Source organism: Phascolarctos cinereus, unplaced genomic scaffold, assembly GCF_003287225.1.
Source record: "Phascolarctos cinereus isolate Bilbo 61053 unplaced genomic scaffold, phaCin_HiC Scaffold_5;HRSCAF=322, whole genome shotgun sequence".
Classification (NCBI taxonomy): Eukaryota; Metazoa; Chordata; class Mammalia; order Diprotodontia; family Phascolarctidae; genus Phascolarctos; species Phascolarctos cinereus.
This window is the reverse complement of record NW_027555958.1, coordinates 215,087,773-215,113,410: the sequence shown is the minus strand read 5'-3', so window position 1 is coordinate 215,113,410 and position 25,638 is coordinate 215,087,773. Positions and strand designations below refer to the sequence as shown.

The window sequence follows — 25,638 nt, the reverse complement described above, 5'->3', positions numbered from 1 at the left end:
TGAGTAAAGGGTTTCTGAGAGAAGATATAAGAGATAAAGAGTGAAGATAACTTGGCTGGGGGATTGTCATTGGAATGCTAATATAAACTACACTCAAGTGCTACCTTGCATGTTTTTTCTTGTTTTCTCAGTTGTTTTGTTCTCCCTACCTCCCTGAAATTACTTTGCATTTCCTTTTTATATACTTAGTATGTGAGACTTCCCCTTTTATAAAGGAGCACTTTGGTTACTAGAATGCATAGAAAAAATAACTTCTGTGCACAAAAAAACCAGAGAAAATCCACATGTTCACAAATGCAGTTTTCCTGTTAAAATGTGGGCAGACACAAATTGTAAGGAGGACCAGATAGAAAATTGCCCCTCATATGAAAGGACTTGTTAAAGATCAGAGAAATAACTGAGGCTGCAAGGCATTGTGGACCCCTTTCATCATTTTCATTTCACTGTTTTTAAAATTTGAAAGGTTAAAATTGACAAAAGAGGTAAATGAAATAATTATGTGGAGATTGTGGGAAGATTAAATTAGGATTGCTGCGCTCATAATTGCCAGAAAGGGGAATTTCACCAGGAGGGTCTGATTTGTCACTGAGGCACTGAGAATAGTGGAAAAGGCAACTGGTGGAACTTGCTAAAGAAGCCAATGATAGAGTTAGCTAACATGAAGGCTTATACTGTTGGGAAGCTGCTTGTAGGTTGGAGAATGATTGGAAGCTCATTGTAACAGAACTGAACTCTTCTTCAGTGATAGCTACTGCCCTCAAATCACTACCTATACCTTGAGAGAAGTTTGTCTCTCCAATGCCACATTTGGTTTGAGAGGGAGAAAAAGGGGGAGGGGGAGAGGAAAAAGAGTCCTTACTGCTGCTTGGCTATAAGAAGAGACTTAGATCTGATTGAACAGCACAGAATTCTGCCAAATGAATATCTAGTTGGGCATCTAGTCCAATACAGTTATATACAAATGAGGAAAGTGAGACCCAGGGAATTTGTTGCTTACTCAAGGTTACACAGAGCATCAGACTATAACCAAGGGCCAGAAACATGAAGGGGTCTAAGAATCAATTAATCAAACAATTAAGTAGCATGTGTTTATTAATTGCTACTAAGTGCCAAACTGAGGGTAAAAAAAGAAAAAGAAAAAATAGTCCCTCTCCTCAAGAAGCTTCCATTTTAGTAATGGACACAACACACACATGCTGATATCATACTTATGCACACACAAACACACAAATTTGTGTGTATATATATGCACCCACTCTCTCTCTCACACACACATACAAACAAAACAAAACAAAAACAAAATGGAAAAAACATTCTGTAGAAAATAGCCTTTGAGCTGAATCAAAAGGAAGCCGAAAATTCTAAGAAGTCAAGATGTAGAGTGAGAGCAATTAAGGGATGGGGGAAATTATGTACAAAGGTAAAAAATCCACATTTTACTTGTGTCATTAAATATAAATATGCAGTCCAGCTGCCTCAGTTTCTTCCCAGCAAGTGTGCCTGACCTTAATATTTTGAATTGAGAGGATTTGTGACTGCATTTATATTTATAAAACAATATGAGATTTCTTTATAATGTACTTTATATCCTTCAATATATCTCTCACCGTTTTCTATTCAAAGAGGAATTCCTAATATTTTCAAAATTTTTATTTTGTTAAATATTTTCCAATTACTTGTAAATTTTTTAACAAATTTTTTTTAAATTTGAGTTGCACATTCTCTCTGCCCCTTCTACCTCCTTGAGAAGGCAAGCAATTTGATTTCAATTATGCATCTGAGTTCATGAAAAACATGTTTCCATATTAGTCATGTTACAAAAGAAAACAAACAAAACAGAGCAATAAAGCTACTTTTTAAAAATTATGCTTTAGCTACATTCAGAGTTAGTTCATCATACCTCTCTCTGGAGGTAGATAGCATTTTTCATCATGGGTCTTTTGGAATTGTGTTGGATCATTCTTTTGGTCAGAGTAGGTAAATTCTTCACAATTGATGATCCTTACAATGCTATTGTGACTATGTACAATGTTCTCCTAGATCTGCTCACTTCCCTTTGTATTAGTTCATAGAAGTCTTCCCATCTTTTTCTGAAGCCATCCCCCTCATCATTTCTTACAGTACAATAGTATTCCATCACAAGCATATTCCATAATTTGTTCAACCATTCCCCAACAATGGGTGTTCCTTCAATTTCTAATTCTTTGTCACCACAGAAAGAACTGCTATAATTATTTTTATACAAATATGTTCTTTTCCATTTTCTTTCATCTCTTTGGGATACAGAACTAGTATAGCATTGTGGGGTCAAAGGGTATGTACAGTTTTATAACCTTTTGGTCATAGTTTCAAATTGTTCTCCAGAATGGTTGGAGTAGTTCACAATTCCACCAACAGTGCATGGTGTCCCAATTTGTCTACATTGCCTCCAGCATCTGTCATTTGCCTTTTCTGTCATGTTACCCAATCTTAGTTTGATACAGTAATCAGTAATGATTTAGAGCATTTTTTCCATGTGACTATTGATAACTTTGATTTCTTCTTCTGAAAATTGCCTATAAATATTCTTTGATAATTTATCAACTGAGGAATATCTCTTATTTCCATAAATTTGGCTAAGATCCCTTTATATTTGACAAATGAGGCCTTCATAAGAGAAATTTGCTGTAAAAAAAATTCCTGGTTTCCTGTTTTTCTTCTAATCTTGTCTGTATTAGTTTTGTTTCTGAAAAAAGCTTTTTAATTTCATGTAATCATAATTGTCCATTTTACACTCCATAATCCCCTCTATCTCTTGTTTGGTCATAAATGCTTCACTTATCCATAGATCTGACAGTACATTTTCTAATGCTCCCCTAATTTCCTTATGATATCATCCTTCATGTCTAAATTATTTATACATTTTGACTTTATACAATGTGAGGTGCTAGTCTAGGTCTAGATTTTGCTGATCTTCTTTCCAATTTTGCCAGAAATTTTTATCAAATATTGAGTTTTTACCCCCAAAGCTTGGATCATTGGGCTTATCAAGCATTAGATTACGATGGTCACTTACTACTGGGTATTGTATAACTAATCTATACCACTGTCCTTCACTCTCTTTGTTAGGCAGCACCAGATTGTGTTGATGATTACTGCTTTGTAATATACTTTGAAATCTGGCACTGCTAGGCTGCCTTGCTTAATGTCCTTTATTAATTCCTTTGATACTCTTGGCCTTTTGTTTTTCCAGATCAATTTTGTTGCTACTTTGCCTAGTTATATAAAATATTTCTTTTTAGGCAGTTTGATTCATTGGCAGTGAATAAATTATTTTAGGCAAAATTATCATTTTTATTACATTGACTTGATCTGCTTCCGAGAAATTAATATTTCTCCAGTTGTTTAGATTTGTATTTGTATGAAAAGTGTTTTGTAATTGTAATCATATGATTCCTGGATTTATCTCGGCAGGTAGACTCCCAAGTATTTTATATTGCTTGCAGTTATTTTAAATAGAATTTATCTTTCTTGCCGGACTTTGCTGGTAATATATAGAAATGTGGATAACTTATGTATGTCTATCTTATACCTTGCAACTTTGCTGAAGTTGTTAATTATTTCAACTAGTTCTTTTAGTTGATTCTCTAGGATTCTTTAAGTTTGCCATCATATCATCTGAAAAGAGTGATAGTTTGTTTCCTCATTGACTATTTTTCCTTGTAAATTTCTTTTTTTTGTCTTATTGATATACCTAATACAGTATTTCTAGTACATACTCACACACCCATATATATATATATACACATATATATCTGTATGTGTATATATATATATATATGTATATATGTGTATATATATATATATATATATGCATGTATATATATTATTTCTGGTACAATTTTGTATAATAATAATAATGGGCATCCTTGTTTCACTCCTGATTTTATTGGGAAGGCTTAAATTTTATTCTTGTTACAGATAATGCTTACTCTTGGTTTTAGACAGATACTATTTATAATTTTAAGAAAAGCTCCACTAATTCCTATACTTTCTAGTGGTTTTAATATGAATGGGTATTACATTTTGTCAAAGGTTTTTTCTGCATCTATTGACATAATCATATTTTTGTTGTTTTTATTATCGATATGGTCAATTATGCTGATGGTTTTCCTAATATTGAACTAACCCTTCATTCCTATTATAAATTCTACCTAGTCACAGTTCATGATCTTTGTGATATACTGCTATAATCTCATTGCTATTATTTTATTTAATTTTTTTGCATTGATTTTCATTAGGGAAATTGGTCTATAACTTTCTTTCTGCTTTTGCTCTAACTGGTTTAGGTATCAAAACCATATTTGTGTCATAAAAGGAATTTGGTACTACTTCTTTACCTATTTTTTCAAATAGTTTATATATTATTGGAATTAACTATTTCTTAAATGGTTGGTAAAATTGATTTTTGAACCCATCTGGTCCTGGCGATTTTTTCTTAGGGAGCTCATTGATGACTTGTTCAATTTCTTTTCCCGAGATTGGGTTATTTACGTATTCTATTTACTCTTCTATTAATCTAGAAAGTTTATTTATTCATCTATTTATTTATTGAAATAGATATCCATTTCATTTAGATGATCAAATTGACACGTAATTTGGCAAAGTAGTTCCTAATAATTGCTTTTATCTCATCTTCATTTGTGGTGCATTCACCCTTTTTATCTTTGATACTAGTAATTTGATTTTCTTCTTTCTTTTTAAAATCAAGTTAACTAATGGTTTATCTAGAATCATTCCTTATAAGAAGGGGGAAAAGTGAGAGGTTAAAAGGGTTCAGCAAAATTCACCATTGAATCCATCAAGTCTGACAACATTTTGGGGGTTACACCGCCATAGTCCCCGATCTTGGAAAAGAGATTAATTGTTGTAGATGTTCTTTGGCATCAAGTTTGGTCATTACGATTATAAGTCATTCAATTTTTATTTCTGTTGTTTCGCTTTTGATTTATATTGCTATAATCATTATGTGTACTGATTTCTCGGTTTTGCTTGCTTCACTTTAGGTGAAGGTTTACAGGTAAACTTTGTGAGTATAATCACAGTCTAATAAAGTATTATAATGACCAGAAAGATCAAATAATCAACAAGATAGGGTTGTATTTACAATACACTAAAAGTTTATTTTTTGGGGCAGCTAGATGATGCAAAAGATAGAGCGCTGGCCTTAAAGTCAGGAGGAACTGAGTTCAAATATGGCCTCAGACCAAACACTTGACACTTACTAGCTGTGTGACCTTGGGCAAATCACTTAACTTCAGTTGCCCCCTCCAAAAAAAAAGAGTTTGTTTTTTAAAAATAAGACTTTAAGGGATTATATTTAGTGTCCAACCTCTTAACATCACAATCACTTTGGCCTCCAAGACATTTTTATTAGTGTACTATGGAATAAAATCTGTACTAATGCATACTGTCATATACTGAAATAAGAAGCAGCTAGGTGTTGTAGTGGATATGGTGCTGGACCTGGAGTCAAGAAGATCTGGGACCAAATCCACAATTACTAACTTTGTGACTGTGGACAAGTAATTTAACTTCTCTTTGCCTCAGTTGCCTTACTTATAAATTGTAAAAAAGAAAAAGTCCTTATTTCCTAGGGTTGTTGAAAAGAATCAAATGAGAGATAGCATATGTAAATCATTTTGCAAACCTTTAATATGTATATGAATGCCAGCTAGTATTAAATGGACCTGTAGTCTTATAATGTAGGCATTCCCTCTAAAAATGGAGACTTAAACACATCTGTGTCTGCCCATGTGACTCTTGTCCATGGCCTACCATATATTCACCACAAGGGCATATCATACAACACATAAAGAATAGAAAACTATGTCAGATATACTACTTTTATCACAAAATTCACTTATGGCTATAGGACATTGCCAGCTCTGATTGCTACTGAACTGTACATTTTATTTCTTTCTTAGGACAAAGGAGGAAGAGAAATAGTAAGTCAGGGAAAGGGGGAATATATATTTTTATGAGACGCAAGGGACTAAGGTTAAATAAATTTATCTTGTGCAGGAGAGAGGAGCGAGGAATGAGTTAAGTTGTATGATTTCCTGCGAAATTTCCTCTCAGATGGAATCTTGAAAGTATTGCCAAAGATTACAACATCTTGTGCGAGAAACTGAAGGTGATGAGGACACAGATGGTGTTTCTTTAAGGCTGCCCATGAAGGCAAGGGATACAGAAGAAAAAAACTCATTCGGGAAAGATAGCTGGCTAAGAAGTTAATATTTGTAAATGTGATTTAGATTTCTTGGTCAGAGCTTAAAATATAGGAATCACAGGCTTCTAGACAGAGTTGGAATATACCTAACAAAGGCTGGTAAGCATATATTTGCCTGATGTTATGCAAGTCAAATCTAAAGCTAAATTAAAAAGTTTGTGGGAAGGAGAAAACTGCTTATGTATACCTATTACAGTAAATGTCCTACAGACTAGCTGCAATGCATAAGAGAAGTTGTTTTGAGATACTCACAAGTTTATGAGATGCAAAAATCAAGAAAGTTGACCAGTGGTAAATTTCATGACCTCAAATATCTAAACACAAATGTCCAAGATTTAGACAACAAGCAGTAGGAATTGCATTCTAAATACATAGTTAATTCTGACCTCTATAGGCACTGTGGAGGTTTGGTGGAATGAGTTTCTCAACCAGAATATTGCTTAATATGGCTATACATTATTAAAAATAATAAGACAGGGAAAGGGGTGAGGGGTTAGCATTCATTTGGGCTATGATCAATGGAAGGAGAAGCAGGAATGGTTTTGTCATTGGAGTTTACTGTGGACCACCTAGATGGAAAGAAGAAATACATGAGAAATTCAGAAAAGAGATAACAAGGCTAGCATAGAGGCATGATATGGTCATGATGGGAACTTCAATTACCCAAACACCTAATAGAATTCTCTCCAGTAAATGACTTATTGGCATGTCTTAATGATAATTTCAGGAAGAAAAAAACATGAGATGATTTTCTTCTAGATCTCATTCTCCATAACAGCAAACAAATGGTCCCTGAGAATAGAAATACAAATATTTATCATATAAAGGAGATAAATACTAGGAAAAATCTTCCATGAGCTCTATAACTTGGAAAAGTAGACTGTAAAAGATTAAAGAGAAGGATAGATAGGATCTCAAACACTAATATTATACAGGGGAAAGCAATCCAGGAGAAATGCAAAATTCTTAAGAATGAAATTCTGAAGGTACTAAAGAAAAAATCCAATACGGGAAAAGAAGTGAAAACTGTTCAAAGAGACTGATGAAGATTCTCAGATAGTCAACTTAGAAGAAAAAAAAATAGTGAATAGTAGTAGGTTGAAGCAAGGGAAGGTAACAGAGGATGAATAGAAAAGCATGATTCAGTCCTATAAAAATGTCAGCAGTGTGAAAGCTCAGAATAAATAGAGGTTACCAAGGAAAACTAAGGAAAAAACAAAAAAAAATGGTTATTGTTGATCATTTAGCTATATTGGGAGAAAAGATGATCTAAGGAGAGAAAAGACCACTTCTCAGAGAGAATAGGCAAAGATAACTGACAACACAGAGAGAGTAGAGCTGCATACTTTTATTTTATTTCTCTTTTCTTTGCCTGGGAGAACCTTGAGACTAGAGGATAGTTTTTGTTCAGTCGTTTTTTTTCAGTCATGTCTGACTCTTCATGACCCCATTTGGGGTTTTCTTGGCAAAGATCTTGGAGATGTTTGTCATTTCCCTCTCCAGCTCATTTTTCATATGAGGAAACTGAGGCAAACAGAATTAAGTGACTTGCCCAAGGTCACACACTTAGTAAGTGTCTGAGGCCAGATTTGAACTCAGGAAGATGAGTCTTCTTGACCCCAGGCTCTGCACGCTGGTTGCCACTGCACCAGCCAGTTGCCCAGAGACCAGAGGAAAGAGTAGGGAAAAAAAGACTAGAAGGGAATCTGTACCTTTTTCAAATAAAGAAATAGTAAAAGAATACCTAGCTTTCTTTGAAAAATTCAAATCACTTGGCCCAGGTGAACTACAGCTTCAGGTTCTGGTCCATATGACTTCTGACTCACTGTGAAAGATCCTATAGAAAGAGAGAGAGAACTTGTGTTTAGAGAAAGTGAAAGGTTTTGATTTTCACCTACACACAAAAAGGCAAGAAATTAGAGACTGAAAAACATGTGCCAATCAGCTTGATTTAAATTTCTGGCTACATTTTAGAAAGACTATTGTAAAGATGGTTAAAGATCATTCTGAAGAAGGAAGGAAGTTTTTCAATCATAATAAGTAAGCATAGCATCATCAAGAATAGGTCATGTCTGAACAAGTTTATTTCTTTTTTAACTAGGTTACTCAATTGTTAGATCAGGGGAATGCTATAAATACAGGATTTTTTAAGGCAATTGGGGTTAAGTGACTTGCCCAGGGTTGCACAACTAGTAAGTATAAATACAGTTTTACCCAGGCTATAGTAGGAAACAAGCATTTACTAAGTTCCTACTTTGTGCTAGGCACTGTATTATAAGTGCTTTACAAATATTATCTAATTTCTTCTCAACAACCCAGGGAGATGGGTGCTATAACTGTCCCTATTTTACAGTTAAGGAAACTAAGACAAACAGAGGTTAAGTGATTTGCCCAGGGTCACACAGAATAGTGTCTGAAGCCATATTTAAATTTAGGTCTTCTTGACTCCAGGCCTAGCACTCTCTCTACTGGATCACCTAGTTACCTAATAAGTCATTTGATAAAGAATGTCATTCTATTTTTGTGGAAAAGATGGAGACATGTGGTCCAGGTGATAGTACAGTTATAACAGGTTTTAGGACTATCCTCAAAGAGTAATCATTAAATGGGTCCATGTCAACTTGGTAGGAAGTCTCCATTAGCATGCATAGTCCTTCCTTGCTATTTAACACTTTTATTGTTGACTTGGAGAAAAAGCATAGATGACACACTTGTCAAATTTGCATTTTACACAAACTTGGGAAAGGTAGCTGACACAGACTATCAAGTCTGTATACAAAAAACACTCTTGATATACTGGGATATTTAACAGTATATAATAGAAGTAATTTTAATAGGGACAATTATAGTGATACACTTGGGTTCAGAAAAAAGACTTCAGAAGTATAAGATAGGAAGGCATACTTAGATAGCATTTTGGAAAAAACAATCTGGGGATTATAGATAGCAGACTAAAAGTTCAATGTGAATCAGTAATGGCAAGCAAAAAAAAAGCTAATGTTTTCTTAGGTTGCATTAAGAGGAATAAGGAAGGAGAAGACAATCCTGTTGTACTCTGCTCTGGTCAGAATCCATCTAGAGCATTGTGTTCAGCTCTTCATGCCAACTTTTAGGAATGGCATTAACAAGCTGGAGAGGTGTTACAGTCTGGCAACTAGGATGATAACAGACATTATGAATCTATGATATATGAAGCTTAGTTGAAGAATTTAAAGAAGTCTAGAAAAAAGATGACTCAGAGGTAACATGACAGTTATTTTAAAGTATTGGAATGATTAGCTTTATTTTGTTCAACCTCAGCAAGCAGACCAAGGAGCAGTGGGTTGAAGTCGCAAAACGGCAGATTTAGATTTGATGTCAGAAAAATATAAAAACACAACTTCTTAACTGAGCTGTCCAAAAGTAGAATGAACTGCCTTTAGAGGTTGTCACTTCCTCCTCATTAAAGATTGTCAAGTAGAGTACAGACGACCACTTGCTGAGTATCCTCTTCTCTTGTTTATTTTTGGAGTCGATAGCCACTAAGGTCCCTTTCAACTCTAAAGTTCTGTGACTCTTTTCCTAATAATGTGCTTTCACTCCTCTTTTCTTTTTCTTTTTTGAAACTCTAGTGCCTAGCATAGAGCCTGCCAGAGAGTAGGCACTTAATAAATGATTATCAGTTGTTTGACTGGTCCCCTTCTTTCGTACCATGATATGGGGATGGCTCATCAGTGTTCCATTGTCAGGACTCCAGTATTCCTGTTTTGACTCCTCCTCTCCCTTCCTGGTCTCTCTCCTCCCTCCTCTTCTTTTTTCTTAACTTCACTCCCTCCTCTCCCCTCTCCACTCCCTTCTCTCCCATCTCTTCATCTTTCCTTTCTTTTCTTCCTTCCTTTCTTCTTCCCCAGCCAACTCCTTTATTCTTCTTTTCCCCTCATTTTCCCTCCCTCTCCATTTATGTCATCTTTCAAGGAAGAGGGAAACAAATATTTATCAAGTGGCTACTGTATTCTAGGCACTATAATATGTGCTTTGCAAATATTATCTCATTTGAGACTCACAGCAACCAATAACCCTGGGAGGTAGGTGCCGTTATTATCTTCCTTTTTGTAGCTATAGAAACTGAAATAGACCTAGGCTAAGTGACTTGCCCAGAGTCACACAGCTAGTAAAGGTATGAGGCCAGTCTTTAAGACTCTAGGCCCGGTATTCTATTCACTATGCCACCTAGTTGCCTCTAAAAAGATTTTGCCTTTGGCTTGCCAAAGCAAAACATAAGGGAACATTGAGTACCTCCTGCGGAGAAACTCAGAGCAAAAGAAGTTGTAGACCTCTTTCTATTATCACCTTTCAGATTCCTTAGCTATTTTACTCCTCAGTGTATACAGTGGAAAGAGCCTTGCCACTGGGCTTAGAAGACCTGGGTTTAAATCCTGTTTCTGATGGTGACTATGTCCATTGTCTTGGAAAAGTTGCTTAAACTTCCAGGACTCAATTTCTTCAACTTCAAGATGAGAGGGTTACAATAAATAACTTCTAAGGTAACTTCTAGCTTTAAATCTATGATACTTCAAGTCTACCAGCACAGTATGGCAAGTTAAAATCTGATTAATGTATCTACTTATTATTTTTTTTAAACTGATATCTACTTTATCAACACAATCAGAGGCCCATGTGTTCATTTTTGGTTTTGATCATGCTAATGTGACAAAAGTGGGCTGCCCTGCTCCTTAAGCATGTGCCTAGTCGAGCATTTCTTGTTTCTAACTTTATGGATAATCTGCGAAACGACTATAGTGTTCAATTTGGAAGGAGCAAAGACTTGTTTTTAAATGATGCAGGCAAAGCTCACAGGTGGCATTATTTTAAGTCTTTTCATCTTTCCCTGAAGACCATGAGTCAGCTAATGACTAACCTGGGCTGCATGTTCTATGTGGAGGGGTAGGTGTGTGGGGAGACATTTTCAGAGATGACAGTAAGCCTCTGTGCCCTTTTATTTTATTTTCTAAATCACATCATCTGTTTCCTGTCGGTCCTGAGGACCTCAGTGCCATGTGAGTCTATATATGACTTTCTGCATTAGCAGGGATCATGATGATATTGCTATTTTGTCGTTGTTGTACAGTCATTTGAGTAGTGTCTGACCCTTTGCGACCCTTTTTGGGGATTTCTTGGCAAGGATAACTGAAGTGGTTTGTCATTTCCTTCCTGACTCAGGCCTGGTGCTGTAACCACTGTACCATGTAGCAGCCTATGTCCTATGGTAAAAAATGAAAGTTCTCACCTGAGTTGCTATCAACTGTTATCTCTCAAGTTTCAAAAAACACAATTCAGATAAAACCTTTTTGGAACTCCCAGACATCATTTGTTCCTGTGGGTTCAAATTCTCCCTTATTCTGTTTGGTTATTTTATTTCTAAGGGACTCTGATCTAGACAGTTTGACAGGCAGTTTGACAGTACGGTTAATAGAATGTTTGATCTGAAGTCAGGAAGTACTGAATTCAAATCCAGTCTCACATACTTCATAGCTGTGTGACCCTTCCCAAGTCACTTAATTTCTGTTTTCCTCAGTTTCCTCCACTGTAAAATGGAGATATAGTAGATTCTACCCCCCCGGGTTAGTATGAGCATCAAATGAGATAAAAGTTATAAAGTGCTTTGCAAACCTTAAAATATTATATAAATGCTTGCTATTATTAAAATAGTTTATCACCATTTTATCATCATTATTTATTCATTTTGATTATCTGTAACTAGACTCCAAATTCATTCTGTTCACGCTCTCATCAGTCTCCGAACACTATGCTATAGGAAAATCGAGATCACTTTTATGAATTTTAGTTGATAGTTGACTTTGTATTATTTGGTTCATTTTCTTTTTTAATATTTATATTGGTGTTGTGATATTCCACATAAAGTGTTATCAACTGTAGACCTTTAACAATTTAATTCTTATGAGATCTCTGTAAAAAGATAAAATATTAAAATAGCTTAATTTTAGAGAAGCCATAACTTATCAGAATATTACTTTGGGGAATAATCCAATTTGTCATCTCTTACATATCCAATTTGCTTCTTCTATGTAATTCCATATTCAGAAATCAGATGGTCAATTAACATTTTAGCATCTATTGTCTGTTAGGCACTATGCTAAGCACAAAGGATACAATAAATAGTAAAGAACAAGCAAACAAAAAAAAACCCAGTCCTTTCTGTCAAGAAGTTCACAGTCTAATGGAGGAGAGAGCACCCAAACAACTCTGGACAAACAAAATATAGATAGAATAAATCGGGGATAATCTCAGAGGAAAGAGACTAAGTTTAAGGGAGGACTAAAAAGACAGTTTGTAGAAGTTGGGGCTTTGACTGAGACTTAAAGGAAATCAGAGAAGCAGAAGGTGAAGATGAGGAGGGAGAGGATTCCAGGCATGGAGGACTAGACTTGGGAGATGGAGAATCATGCACGAAGAACAGAAAGGAGACCCGTGTCACTGGCCACAGTATGTGGAGAGAAGTAAAATGCAAGGAAGGTAGAAAAACACAAAGATACGAAGGGATTTGATTATCAACAGAGGATTTTATACTTTATCCTGGAGGTGATAGGGAGCCTATGGAGTTGATTGAATAGAGTAATGATTTGATAGGTGTATGGACTGGAGTAGGGGGAGATTTAAGGCAGTGAGATCAACTGGCAGACTACTGCAATAAACCAGGAAGGAGGTAATAAGGCTTGTTTCAGGTGTCAAGGAAAAAAGAGAGAAAAAGGTGTGTATATATATATGTGTGTGTGTGTGTGTGTGTGTGTGTGTGCATATATGTACACACATACACATATACATTATATATATACATACACACACACACACACACATATATATATATACCTGTGTCTCTGTGTGTGTGTGTGTGTGTGTGTGTGTGTGTGTGTGTGTGTGTATGGTATGCATGTGTGTATCTATCTATTATCTATCTATGGCTATCTATGGAGTAGGTAGAGCACTGGTCACTTAGCCTCTGTTTGCCTCAGTTTCCTCATCTGTAAAATGGAGATAATAATAGAACCTCCCTTTCAGGGTTGTTGTAAGGATCAAATGAGATAATAATTATAAAGCACTTTGCATAGTGCCTAGCACATAGTAAGTGTTATATAAATATTGATATTATTAATCATTATATGATAGATGTTATGAAGGTAGAAATGACAGGATTAGACTACTGATTAGATATGGGTACAGGGTGAGAGAGATGTGGAGTCAATGATGACACCTATGTTGGGAGCCAGGGAGACTCGTCTTCATGATAACATTGTAAATCCACTGGCTGCCAACTTTTTTTTCTAAAATGACCTTCAGGAAATTTCATATCGTATTATATGTTTTATATATATACATATATATATATATATGTATATATATATGCTGAGTGACTTCTTCATGATGATAAGGCAAGGGGATAACTAATCTAGATGACTCACATTAGAGGTTTTGAAAATAACATTTTCAAATACCTTAGCATGTAAAGTTTTTCTGCATGCAAAATTTTGCAATGCATATTTTTTTATATTAGATGCATAGAAACTTTTACAACCAGTTGTTTTATTTTATCTGCTTAGGTTGGTATCTCATGCATGCTACCCACTTTTTAAGGACCAAATCTTCAACAACAATGGCTGTGACATGGCAAGTCGTTCTGATGGACGGGGCAAAAGGCATGCCACAAAACCATGTCCAAACAACATAGAAAAATCTAATCGAATATACCAGTGCTCTCCTCCATATAGAGTCTCTTCCAATGTAAGTAAAAGTAGAAGCACTATAATAATTAGATTTTGACCAATAAAACTCAATGTGTCCTGGTACCATGAACATTTCAAATAAAATAAATGGCAAGCTTCTAGTTAAAAGTACATCATATACTAATAGTACAAGTCCAAAATCTCCTATTTGTGTGTGCTTCATTCTAGCCAAATCCTCCTCCTGTTAGTCAACCTGGGCATACATTCCCAGGTATGACATTTTGCCTCCTGCCACAATGATTCTATAAAAAGTGATCCCCCATGTCCCCTTCCTCACCTGATAGAATCTTTACTTTGCTGCAAGTTATAGCTCAAATGCCACCTTTTCTGTGAGCCCTTTCCTAGTCTCCCCAGTTAGCTCTCTCCTTGAAATTACTTTGTATTAATTATATATGTAAATTTGTGTATATCTATGTATGTATGTATGTTATACATTATAGAAAATGTTTATTTCATCTAGTATAATATAAGCCCCTTGAGGGCAGGGACTTGGTATTCCTAGCATCTTGCACATAGTAGGTGCTTAACAAGGTATCTGTTGAACTTGTTGCATTACCATTCCTCATTCCTTCTTGACTTTTCTGAAGTATTTTATACTGTTGACCACTTTCTCATTAGTACTCTCTTTGTATCTGTTACACTGTGTCCCATTGGTTGTTCTGGCTGTTGGTTACTTATGACACGTTTTCCTCCTTTTGACTTCCGGGGTCATTTCTTCTCACCCTATGCTCTTTTTTGGCTGTCTCATTCACTCATCTGGTTTTACTCACTATTCTCAAATCTACATATCTATCCTTGACTCTTTTCATATGAGCTAACATGGAAGTAGCAACTAATCCTTATTGCTTCAACAATAACTATCTTCTTTTTTCAATACCCTAATGCACCATACTAGAATACAATATTGGAAATAATGGAAATGACATCACAGAAAGAAAACTGGTTTCAAATTTGGGCTTTGCCACTAACTAGCAGGTGATCTTGGAGAAGTCACTTATTCAGAACCTCAATTTTCTTCTCTCTGAAGTTGGGAATAGAATAAAATATGTGAATGAGCTTTTAAACTATGAAGTATTATATAAATATAAGTTTTAATTATTTTATACAAGTGTAAATTACATTATGGTATACAGAGGCAATACTGGATAGTGGAGAGAGTGAGGTAGACTTGGGTTCAAATCCTTCTAGTAGAGGTACTAGCTATGTGACTCTGGTAAATCATTTAATTCTCCAAACCTCAGTTTTCTCAACTAGAAAAAGGGCATCCTGGTACCAGTAGTACTTATCTTCTGGTGCTATTGTGAAACTCAAATGAGAAAAATGCCTTGAAAATTTTAAAGTGTTAAATAAATGGCAATTACTATTATTTTAAAATTAATCATGTAATTTTCTAGAAAGTAAGCTGGAAGTGGCTTTGTCATCATGAAAAAAGGAAGTTAGGGGATATTCAGTTGGGTAACACAAATTGCAATCTAATTTGCATTGCTTTCTCCTTTCTTGACCAAAATTATTTATTATATCTCTTTTCTATTTCAACACTACTTATCAGTAAACTCAATATCAATGTGATTCAGTTCCTTCAGTGTTAGATCCACTTGTTCATCATTGGACAAATAATTCAATCTTAAAGTCTTAGCTGTAAAATTAATGTTTGTAGACAGTCTAAAAAATTATGATTCTTTGTGCTCTCTGAGCACATAATACTACTATCACTGCAAAAGCAAAAGGGACCACACAGGACTATGGGTCATTTAATATTTTTGTCCATTTGCTGGGTCATAGTACCCAGAAGGTTTATCTCATGAATTTTATAACCAGCTTCCTGGTGAGAAGCATTTGTGCTTTTCTCTATGCTGGACCTCTGACTGGGTACTTAGTTTATAAAATCTTCATAAGATTAGTCTTGCATGCATCAAGACTTTTATTGATGAATATGTGAGATGGTTCTCAATAGCAGAGCACATCTTCATAGCCATACAATTGAGTGAGCCATAAAGGAATGACTGAAAGTTCTCACTATCTATTGTTGATTTAAAAAAAGATAAAAAAGAACATTTGACTCCGTGGAGCTGATTGAAGCTTTCAAGACTTTCATCAAATAAGACATCACCCGCACATTTGTTAAGATTATACAACAGTCCCTCAGAGATATGACCTTGAGTGATGCTGTGTGGTAATGCATCATGGAACACAATGACATCAGAAAAAAAAATGTATTACAAGTGACCTATAGATGAAGGGAAAGATATAGGGTGGGTGTATGTAGTCTACAAACAATATCTCTGACATGAGAAGGAATGAAAAAGATATATTAGAGGGATATGCATATACATACATACATACATATATACACACATATACACATACATATACACATATATGCATACATACATACACATATACATACACATATATATGTATATATATACACACACACACACACATACACACACACACACACATAAATTGGCTGGTTAAGCAGTGGCAGTGAAAGGGAAGGAAAACAGTTGAATTGCCTACTGTTGCACTGCCATCCATATAGTCATAAAAGAACCAGAGAAAGCTATGTTGTGTAGTTCTCGATGATTATCTGTACTCACAGAGCAAGAAATTTTAGCTCTGGTTTACAAACTGTTTTTAAGTTTTGCAAAGTGCTTTACTTATGTTCCCTTATTTGTTCTTCACGAGAACCCCGCGAGGTAGATATTATTATTATCCTCATTTTATAGATGAGGCATTACGATGAGAGTGGTAATGTGAATTGCTAGTAAGTATCAGTCCTCTGTCCACTAAACTGCCTAGCTCTTTATTAGAACAACCGTACCCATGAGAAAATGGATTCATTGAAATATGAATGTAAGTATGAATGTAAAAAAGATGGGTGTATCTTGGGCTTAGAGCCTGTAAATGGCTTTGTCTATATGTACATTTTATTTCTCCCTCTTGGAAGAGAAGGAAAAGGTGTTTAGAAGAGTTTACTGAAGTTCTTTTTCCAAGGAGGCAAATTTGACCTCTTTGATACCACTGAGACATGATGGGATGAGACTCATAAATAGACCATTTTTGAAGAAAACATATCTTATTCAAAAGGAAATAGGTAAAAATTGAAAAGGTAGTAGTTGGACTATAAGAGCATATTAATGTAATATATTTATTGTGAGGAAATTTGGAAACCAAAATGGCAAGTCAAGGTATAGAGAATTTGAATGAAGACCAGGGGAAGCAGAAAGAGAACTAATGTTATAATTAGAATGAACAATGGATCACCTAGACAGAAAGAGGAATTAGATATGGAAATTGGAAAGAGGATAAAAAGCCTGGCACAGAGCTAAATCAGAAATCAAGAAAACCTGAATTCGAATGAAGTTTCATTTTTGTGTGCTCTGTTTCCCTATTAGATTATAAGCCTCTTGAAGGCAAGGTCTGTCTTTCTTTGCTTATTTGTATCCCCAGTGCATAATTTAGTGCCTGGCACACAGTGGGCACTTAGACACACATACATGATATATTTGATATGATATATGATATATATGATAAAGATCAAGTAATAAGATCATTGTATAATTTTGATTTTAGGGAAAGGTGGGTTGATGACGGATTGCAGAAGAAAAGGAAAAGGAGCTAAATTATTATTTTGTTTATATTTTTTTACCTGATACATTAATTGTAACCTGGAAAAGATGAGAAAAGAAATGACTGATAGGGAGTCAAAACAAAGATACGAAGTTAGATAAGGCATACCCAGTAGTCCTTAATGAGTTCAAATAATTAGGCCTAAATGATCTATATCCTAAGACATTGAAAGAACTGACAAATGTTATTAATGAACTATTAGTGATCTTTGAAAGAGAATGAATAGCAGTTGAGATTCTACAAGATTTGAGAAAGGTAAATGTTTTGATTTTTTTGATGATAAGAAAATGGAATTTGCAAACTATATTCTAGTGATTCCAGTGAAATTCTAGAACACATCATAAAAGAGATTGTTAATAAACATTTATTAAATGAGGTGATGATTTCAAAGAGCTAGTATGGTCATCAAGAATAGATCATATCTGAATTTTCTTTTTAAATGACAGTTGCTAGATGGGTAAGTGAGAAAATTCCTGCAGCTGTAGTCTGCCTAGATTTTCACCAAAGTATTTGATAAATTCTTTCCTTCTATATATTCAAGCAAGTTAAAGATGTGGATTCCTAAGCTGGTTTAATGAATGCAGTTAAAGAATTATAGCTAATGTTTAATGCCAGCTCAGAGAAAAGTCTGTAGTAGATTGCTCAGTGTCTCTGTAATTGGTTTTATGCTGGTTGACATTCTTATTAATGCTTTAGATAAAGGCATAAGGGGCATGCTTATCAAATTGGCAAATGAAACATTGCCAGGATAGATAGATCATGCATTGAATGACAGACTTTTGAACTTCAAAAGTTTCTTAAGATTAGAAGTTTAGGAATAATTTAACAAGATGCAATCTGGAAGAGCCATGATAGTGGAGTAGAGGAAACACCACTGAACTTTTCCAACATTCTCCTGAAAATAAATTTAAAATGCCTCAAATCTAATTCCAAAGGGGTAGAGCCAACAAAAGGCCCAGATGAGACATTTTTCCAGCCCAAGATTTCTTAGGTCAGGAGAGTTTTGTGATACTGGTTTTGGGGATGACTTGGAGTTCATATGGTGGCAACACCAGATGGAATCTTTGGAGAAAACAACAGCAGCAGCAGAAGCAGTTTCAGGAGCTCTCAAGCCAGAGATTGTAAGGGGTTTGGAGAACTGGTGAGAGAGATTAGAGGGGACCCAAGATGTAGCACTAGCTACAGGATCAGGTGCTATTTGGCAACCCTATTGTCTATACCTACGTCTGGGTCTCAATTTCAGGGCAAAGAGAAGTGTTTGAAGTCAAAAGGATCAGATGTGAGGAGCAGACTTGCTGTAATCACAAGGGAGTGAGGGCCCTAAAGAACAGTATGCCATCCCAAGGGTCACTGAGGAGGAATAGTGCTTGTGGATCCACCGTATCAGGGCCTCTGAAGAACATTATGACTTGTAACTACAAGATATCAGGTGCCCTTCTTGGGAAAGGACCAGAGCAGTGACCACACCTTTTCCCAGATCACACCACCTTGGAAGAACCAAAAACTCCCAAGGAACCATAAGAGCCCTGAAAATAGCAGCTAAAAAAGCCTGAAGTTTGGGATAGAGTCCCGCCCACCCCTGGTAAAATAGCTCAACTTTAACAAAAAGTTCAAAGTTAAATATGCTGGAGCAATGGGAAAACAAACAAACCCCAACTTTAAAAAGCTATTATAGTGACAGAAAATATCAAGACACAAACTAGGAAAAAGACAATGGTGTTAAAACATATACAAGTGAAGTCTCAAAGAGAAAAAAAAAAGTGAATTGGATGCAAGCCCAACAAGAATTTCTGGAACAGTTAAAAAGATTTTAAAAATAAAAAGAGAGTGGTAGAGGAAAAAAATAAGAAAAGGAATAAAAATTATGAAGGAAAATTATGAAAAGATAAATAAAATCTTAGTAAAAGATGCACAAAAATACTGAAGAAACTAATACCTTAAGAAAACTGGTCAAATGGTAAAAGGTACAAAACTTTGCCAATGAAAATAACTCCTTGAAAAGTAGAATTGACCAAACAGAAAAGAGGTACAAAAGCTCACTGAAGAGAATAATTCCTCAAAAGTTAGAATTGGGCAAGTAGAAGCTAATGAAGTCAAAAGAATAGAAAAAAAATGAAGAAACTATGAAATATCTCATCATAAAAATCCTGACCTAAAAATAGATCAAGGCGAGATAACTTAAGAATTATTGAACTACTAGGAATCCAGGATCAAAGAAAGAGCCTAGACATAATTTTTTCAAAAAAACAATTACAAAAGAAAAGTGGTCCAATTGCCTAGAACCATAGTGGAAAATAAAAATTGAAAGAATCCACCAATCACAACTTGAAGAAGATCCCAAAATCAAAACTGTTGGAAATACTATAGCCAACCAGAGTTCTAGGTCAAGGAGAAAATACTTCAAGCAACCAGAAAGAAACAATTCAAATACTGCTGAACCGTAACAGGAATCACACAAGTTTTAGCAGTCACTACATTAAAGAAGCAAAGGGCTTGGGATAAAATATTCCAGTAGTCAGAGGAGCTCAGATTACAACCAAGAATAAACTATCAAGACTTCTGGTAGCCAAGACGGCAGAGTAAGCAGTAAATTGCCATAACTCTCCCATATTCATCTCCAAACAACCACAAAATAACACCACAAAACAAATCCTGAACAGCAGAACCATCAATAAGACAGGGTGAAACAATTTTTTAGACCAAGAAACTTGGAAGATTGGCAAGAAAGTTCAGGTAAAGGGTAAAAGGGGAACACAATCCAGGACAGGAAGCACTTTAGCAAACCAGCAGCGAGCCTTACCTCAGCAAATCATTCTTTTTTTTTCATTCTTTTGACTTTGTTTTATTGTTTCTTATTGTTTTATGGAGTCTTAGCTTCTACTTGTCCAATTCTAATTTTTGAGGAATTATATTCTTCAATGAGCTTTTGTACTTCTTTTTCTATTTGGTCAATTCTAACTTTAAAGGAGTTACTTTAATCAGTGAAGTTTTGTACCTCTTTTACCATTCGGACATTTTTTAAGGTGTTATTTTCATCAGTATTTTTGTACCTCTTTTACTAAAATGTTATTATGGAAATCCTGAAAATCCAAACAAAGATTTTTTTTTAAATGAGAGGAAATAAACTTTCATCTAATAAATAAAGCTAGGGACTATTTTTAAAAAACATTTTTTTTAAAAAAAGAAAATATATAAATTATTCATTAATCAGATTTTAAAACAGAAGACAACCAAATTATCAGTATCAAATATTGAAAGAGTCAATGTCCACTAATGAGGATGAAATTAATTATTAGGAGTTACTTTGCCAATTTTAATTTTGCCCATATCAATAATAAAAACAATAAAAATCATAGTGTTATATTAATAAGTGTAGAAAAAGTTTGTTTTTACAAATTACAACACCCATTCCAATTAAAAAATACTGGAAAGAACAGAAATAAATACAGCCTTTCTTAAATTGATAAGATAACTGTCTAAAACCAAGAGCAAACATTATCTATAACAGGAACAAACCAGAATTGCCTTCCCAATAGTATTGAGTGAAGCAAGGACGTCCATCATTGCCACTATTATTCAATGTTGTATTAGAAATATTGGCTATTGCAATAAGGCAAGAAAAATAAATTAAAGGATTACAAATAATCAGTGAAATAACAAAGCTCAACTCTTTGAAGATGATGACAATATGCTTAAAGAACCCTAGGAGTCAACTAATAAGCTGTATGAAAAAAATAACAGTTTAGTAAAGTCACAAGATATAAAATAGACTCAAATAAACCTTCTGCATTTCTATATGTTACAAACAAAGTCCAGCAGCAAGATATAGAAAGAGAAATTCCATTTAAAATAATTATAGACAATATAAAATACTTGGGAGTCTACCTGCCAACACAAACTCAGGAACTATATGAATATAATTACAAAACACTTTTCACACAAGTAAAAACAGATCTAAAAATTGGAGAAATATTAATTGCTCATAGGTAGGCTTAGTAAGTATAATAAAATGACAATTCTAACTAAGTGAATTTATTTATTCAGTACCATACCAAATTACTAAAGAATTATTTTATAGAGCTAGGATAAATAATAACAAAATTAATCTAGAAGAATAAAAGGTCAAGAATATTTAAAGAATCAAGAAAAATATTATTATGAAAGGCAACCTAGTTAGAATCAGTGGACAAGATTGGGTACATGGTACATAGTAATCAATGACCATTGAAATTTAGTGTTTGAGAAAACAAAGATCTAAGCTTTTGGGACAAGAACTCACCATGTGATGAAAATTGCTGGGAAAATTAGAAAGCAGGTTTTTTTTTTTCTCAGAAACTATGCAAAAACCAGCATATCATACCACATCTCAAAATAAGGTCAAGATGGGTGAATGATTTAGACATAAAGGGGGATATTGTAAGTAAATTAGAGGAGCATGGGAAATTTTGCTAGCTAAATCTATGGATAAGAGAATAGTTTATGTCCAAACAAGAGATAGAGAGAATTATAAGAAGTAAAATGGATAATATTAATTACATAAAATTTTTTAAAAATCTTTTTTCACAAACAAATTCAGTGCAGCCAAAATTAGAAGGAAAGCAGGAAACTGGGAAAAACATTTCACAGCAAATTTCTTTGACAAAGGCCTGAAGTTTATTAAATATTAGGTGAAATGAACAAGATTTATAAAAATAAGAACCATTCCCCAGTTGGGAATTGGTCAAAAGATATGAACAAGTACTTTTCAGAAGAAGGAATTGCAGTTATTAATAGCCACATGAAAAAATGTTCTAAATCATGATTGACTAGAGAACCATAAAGTAAAACAACCTTGAGGTACCATATCATACCTAACCAATTGGCAAACATGACAGAAAAAGAAAATTTAAAATATTGAAGGGGATGTAGATAAGTAGGTAAACTAATACACTACTACTGAACTTATGAAATGCTTCAACCTTTTTGGAGAACAATTTGGAATTCTGTCCAAAGGATTATAAAACTCTGTATACCCTTTTACCCATAAATACTGTTACTAAGTTTGTATCTCAAAGAGATAAAAGACAAAAGATAGGGACTTATTGTGCAAAAATATTTATAGTAATCCTTTTTTGTGGTGCCAAATATTTGGATTTTGAGTGGATGCCCATCAATTGGGGAATGGTTGAATAAGCATTGGCATATGATTGCAATGAAATATTATTGTGCTATAAGAAATGACAAGCAGAATCGTTTCAGAAATACCTGGGAAGGTGTATATCAACTGATTCCAAGTGAATTGAGCAGAACCAGGATTACAATGTGCACAGCAACAGCAATATTGTAATGATGATCAATTGTGAAAGACTTAGCAATGATCAAAACAAGGATCCAAAACAATTCCAAAGGACTCATGAAGAAAAATGCTGTCTACCTCCAGAGAGAGAACTGATAAACTCTATGTGCAAATTGATGCACATTTTTTCACTCTCTATTTTTCTTGTTTTTTCATAGCATAGGTAACATGGAAATATATTTTGCTTGACTTCACATGTCTAATTTCTATCATATTACTTGCTCTCTCAAAGGATAGGGAAGGGATGTGAGGAATAGAGAAAATTTGGAAATCAATTTTTAAAATATGAATGGTAAGAGAAAATGAATTAATGAATAAAATTATATTTGATATCTAAAAATGGAAATCTTGCATCTGACATCTATGTCAAATAAGATTCCTGAGTTAAAAATAAATGAGAAATCATTCATCAGAGAAAATATCTGAAAAATTTAGTGGAATGGAAGCTCAACCTCTGTTAAGAAAAAATTAATAAATAATTATTGTATGAATTGAATGACTGAAAAAATGAACTTAAAGTTACATTTGGCTTCATTAAAAGAGCAATAATATTCCAAGACAGAGGATGGTGATAGTAAAGTCATATTTTGCCTCTGCCTTGATCTGATTCCATCTAAAGCACTGTGTTGAGCTCTGGGCATCACATTTGTTTTATTGTTTCTTTTTTTCCCCCCCATTCAAGTTTTTTTTTCTATTTTTTTAAATATAAACTTATTTATTTTTAGTTTTCAATATTCACTTCCACAAGTTTTTGAATTCCAAATTTCTAACCCCTCGCCCCACCCCAAGATGGCATACATTCTGAATACCCCTTCCCCTAATCTGTCCTCCCTTCTATCTCTCCCCACATTCTCTTATCCCCTTCCCCTTCAATTTTCCTGTAGGGTAGAATAGATTTCTATGCATCATTTCCTGTGTATCTTATTTTCCCAGTTGAATGTGAAAACAATTTTTTAAACATTTATTTTTAAAACTTTGGGTTCCAAATTTTCTCCCTTCCTCCTCCCCACCCATCCTCACTGAAAAGGCAAGCAACTCCATACAGGTTATACATGTGTAGTCATGCAAAACACTTCCACAGTAGTCATGTTGTGAAAAACTAAGTGTATTTCCCTTAATCCTATCCCATTCTCCATTTATTCTATTCTTTCTTTTGATCCTGTCCCTCCTTAGAAGAGTTTGCTTCTGATAACCCCCTCCCCCAATCTGCCTTTGCTGCTATCATCCTCCTGCTCTCTTGTCCCCATCACCCACCCATTTTCCTGTAGGGTAAGATAGATTTCCATACCCAATTGAGTGTATATTCCTTCCTTAATCCAATGAGTAAGATTCACTCATTCCTTCTCACCTTCCCCATTTCCCCTCCACTGTAAAAGCTTTTTCTTGTCTGTTTTATGTGAGATAATTTACCCCATTTTACCTCCCCCTTTCTCTTTCTCCCAGTATAATTTTCTCTCACCCCTTAATTTTATTCTCTGGATATCACTCTTTCATCTTCAACTCATCCTGTGTCCTCTCTCTATCTCTCTATCTATCTATCTATCTATCTATCTATAAACATACATATAATTTTTCCCTCCAACTGCCCTAATACTGACAAAGGTCTCATGAGTTAAAATTATCATCTTTCCATGTGGGAATGTAAACAGTTCAATCTTAATAAGTCTCTTATGATTTCTCTTTTCTGTTTACCTCTTCATATTTCACTTGAGTCTTGTATTTGAAAGTCAAATTTTCCATTCAGCTCTGGTCTTTTCATCAAGCATGCTTAAAAGTCCTCTCTTTCACTGAATGTCCATTTTTCCTCCTAAAGGATTATACTCAGTTTTGCTGGGTAGGTGATTCTTGGTTGCAATCCTGTCTCCTTTGCCCTCCAGAATTTTATATTCAAAACCCTCCAGTCTTTCAATATAGAATTGTTAAATCTTGTGTTATCCTGATTGTGTTTCCACAATATTTGAATTGTTTCTTTCTGGCTGCTTGCAATATTTTCTCCTTGACCTGGGAACTCTGGGATTTGGCTACAATATTCCTAGGAGTTTTCCTTTGGGGATCTCTTTCAGGAGGAGATGGGTAACTCTTTCAATTTCTATTTTGCCCTCTCATTCTAGAATATCAGGGCAGTTTTCCTTGATAATTTCTTGAAAGATGAGGTCTAGGCTCTTTTTTTTGATCATGGCTTTTAGATATCCAATAATTTAAAAATTATCTCTCCTGGGTCTATTTTCCAGGTCAGTTGTTTTCCAATGAGATATTTCACATTGTTTTCTAGTTTTTCATTGTTTTGGTTGTTTTACAGTGCCTTGATTTCTTATAAAGTCACTAGCTTCCAATTGCTCCATTCTAATTTTTAAGGAAGTATTTTCCTCAGTAAGCTTTTGAACTTCCTTTTCCATTTGGCCAGTTCTGCTTTTTAGGGCATTCTTCTTCTCATTGGCTTTTTGGATCTCTTTTGCCATTTGTATTAGGCTATTGTTTAAGGTGTTATTTTCTTCAGCATTCTTTTGGGTCTCCTTTAGCAAGCCACTGACTTGTTTTCATGATTTTCTTGCATCACTCTCATTTCTCTTCCCAGTTTTTCCTCTACTTCTCTTACCTCTCAAAATCCTTTTTTGAGCTCT

General features: G+C 34.6%; 1 protein-coding gene across 5 annotated transcripts in view; it reads left to right on the top strand.

Moving 5' to 3' along the window:
• The window catches only part of TINAG (tubulointerstitial nephritis antigen), a 212,104-nt gene that overhangs the window by 68,285 nt on the left and 118,181 nt on the right, over positions 1-25,638 (top strand). For all 5 annotated transcript variants that reach the window (XR_013487005.1, XM_020993922.2, XM_020993917.2 and 2 more), the window contains exon 7: positions 13,867-14,047. Coding sequence is in view for 4 of the 5 variants with exons in the window: in XM_020993922.2 (XP_020849581.1) it covers positions 13,867-14,047 (181 nt within the window). In the remaining variant the exon portion in view is untranslated. The remainder of the gene's footprint in view (positions 1-13,866; positions 14,048-25,638) is intronic.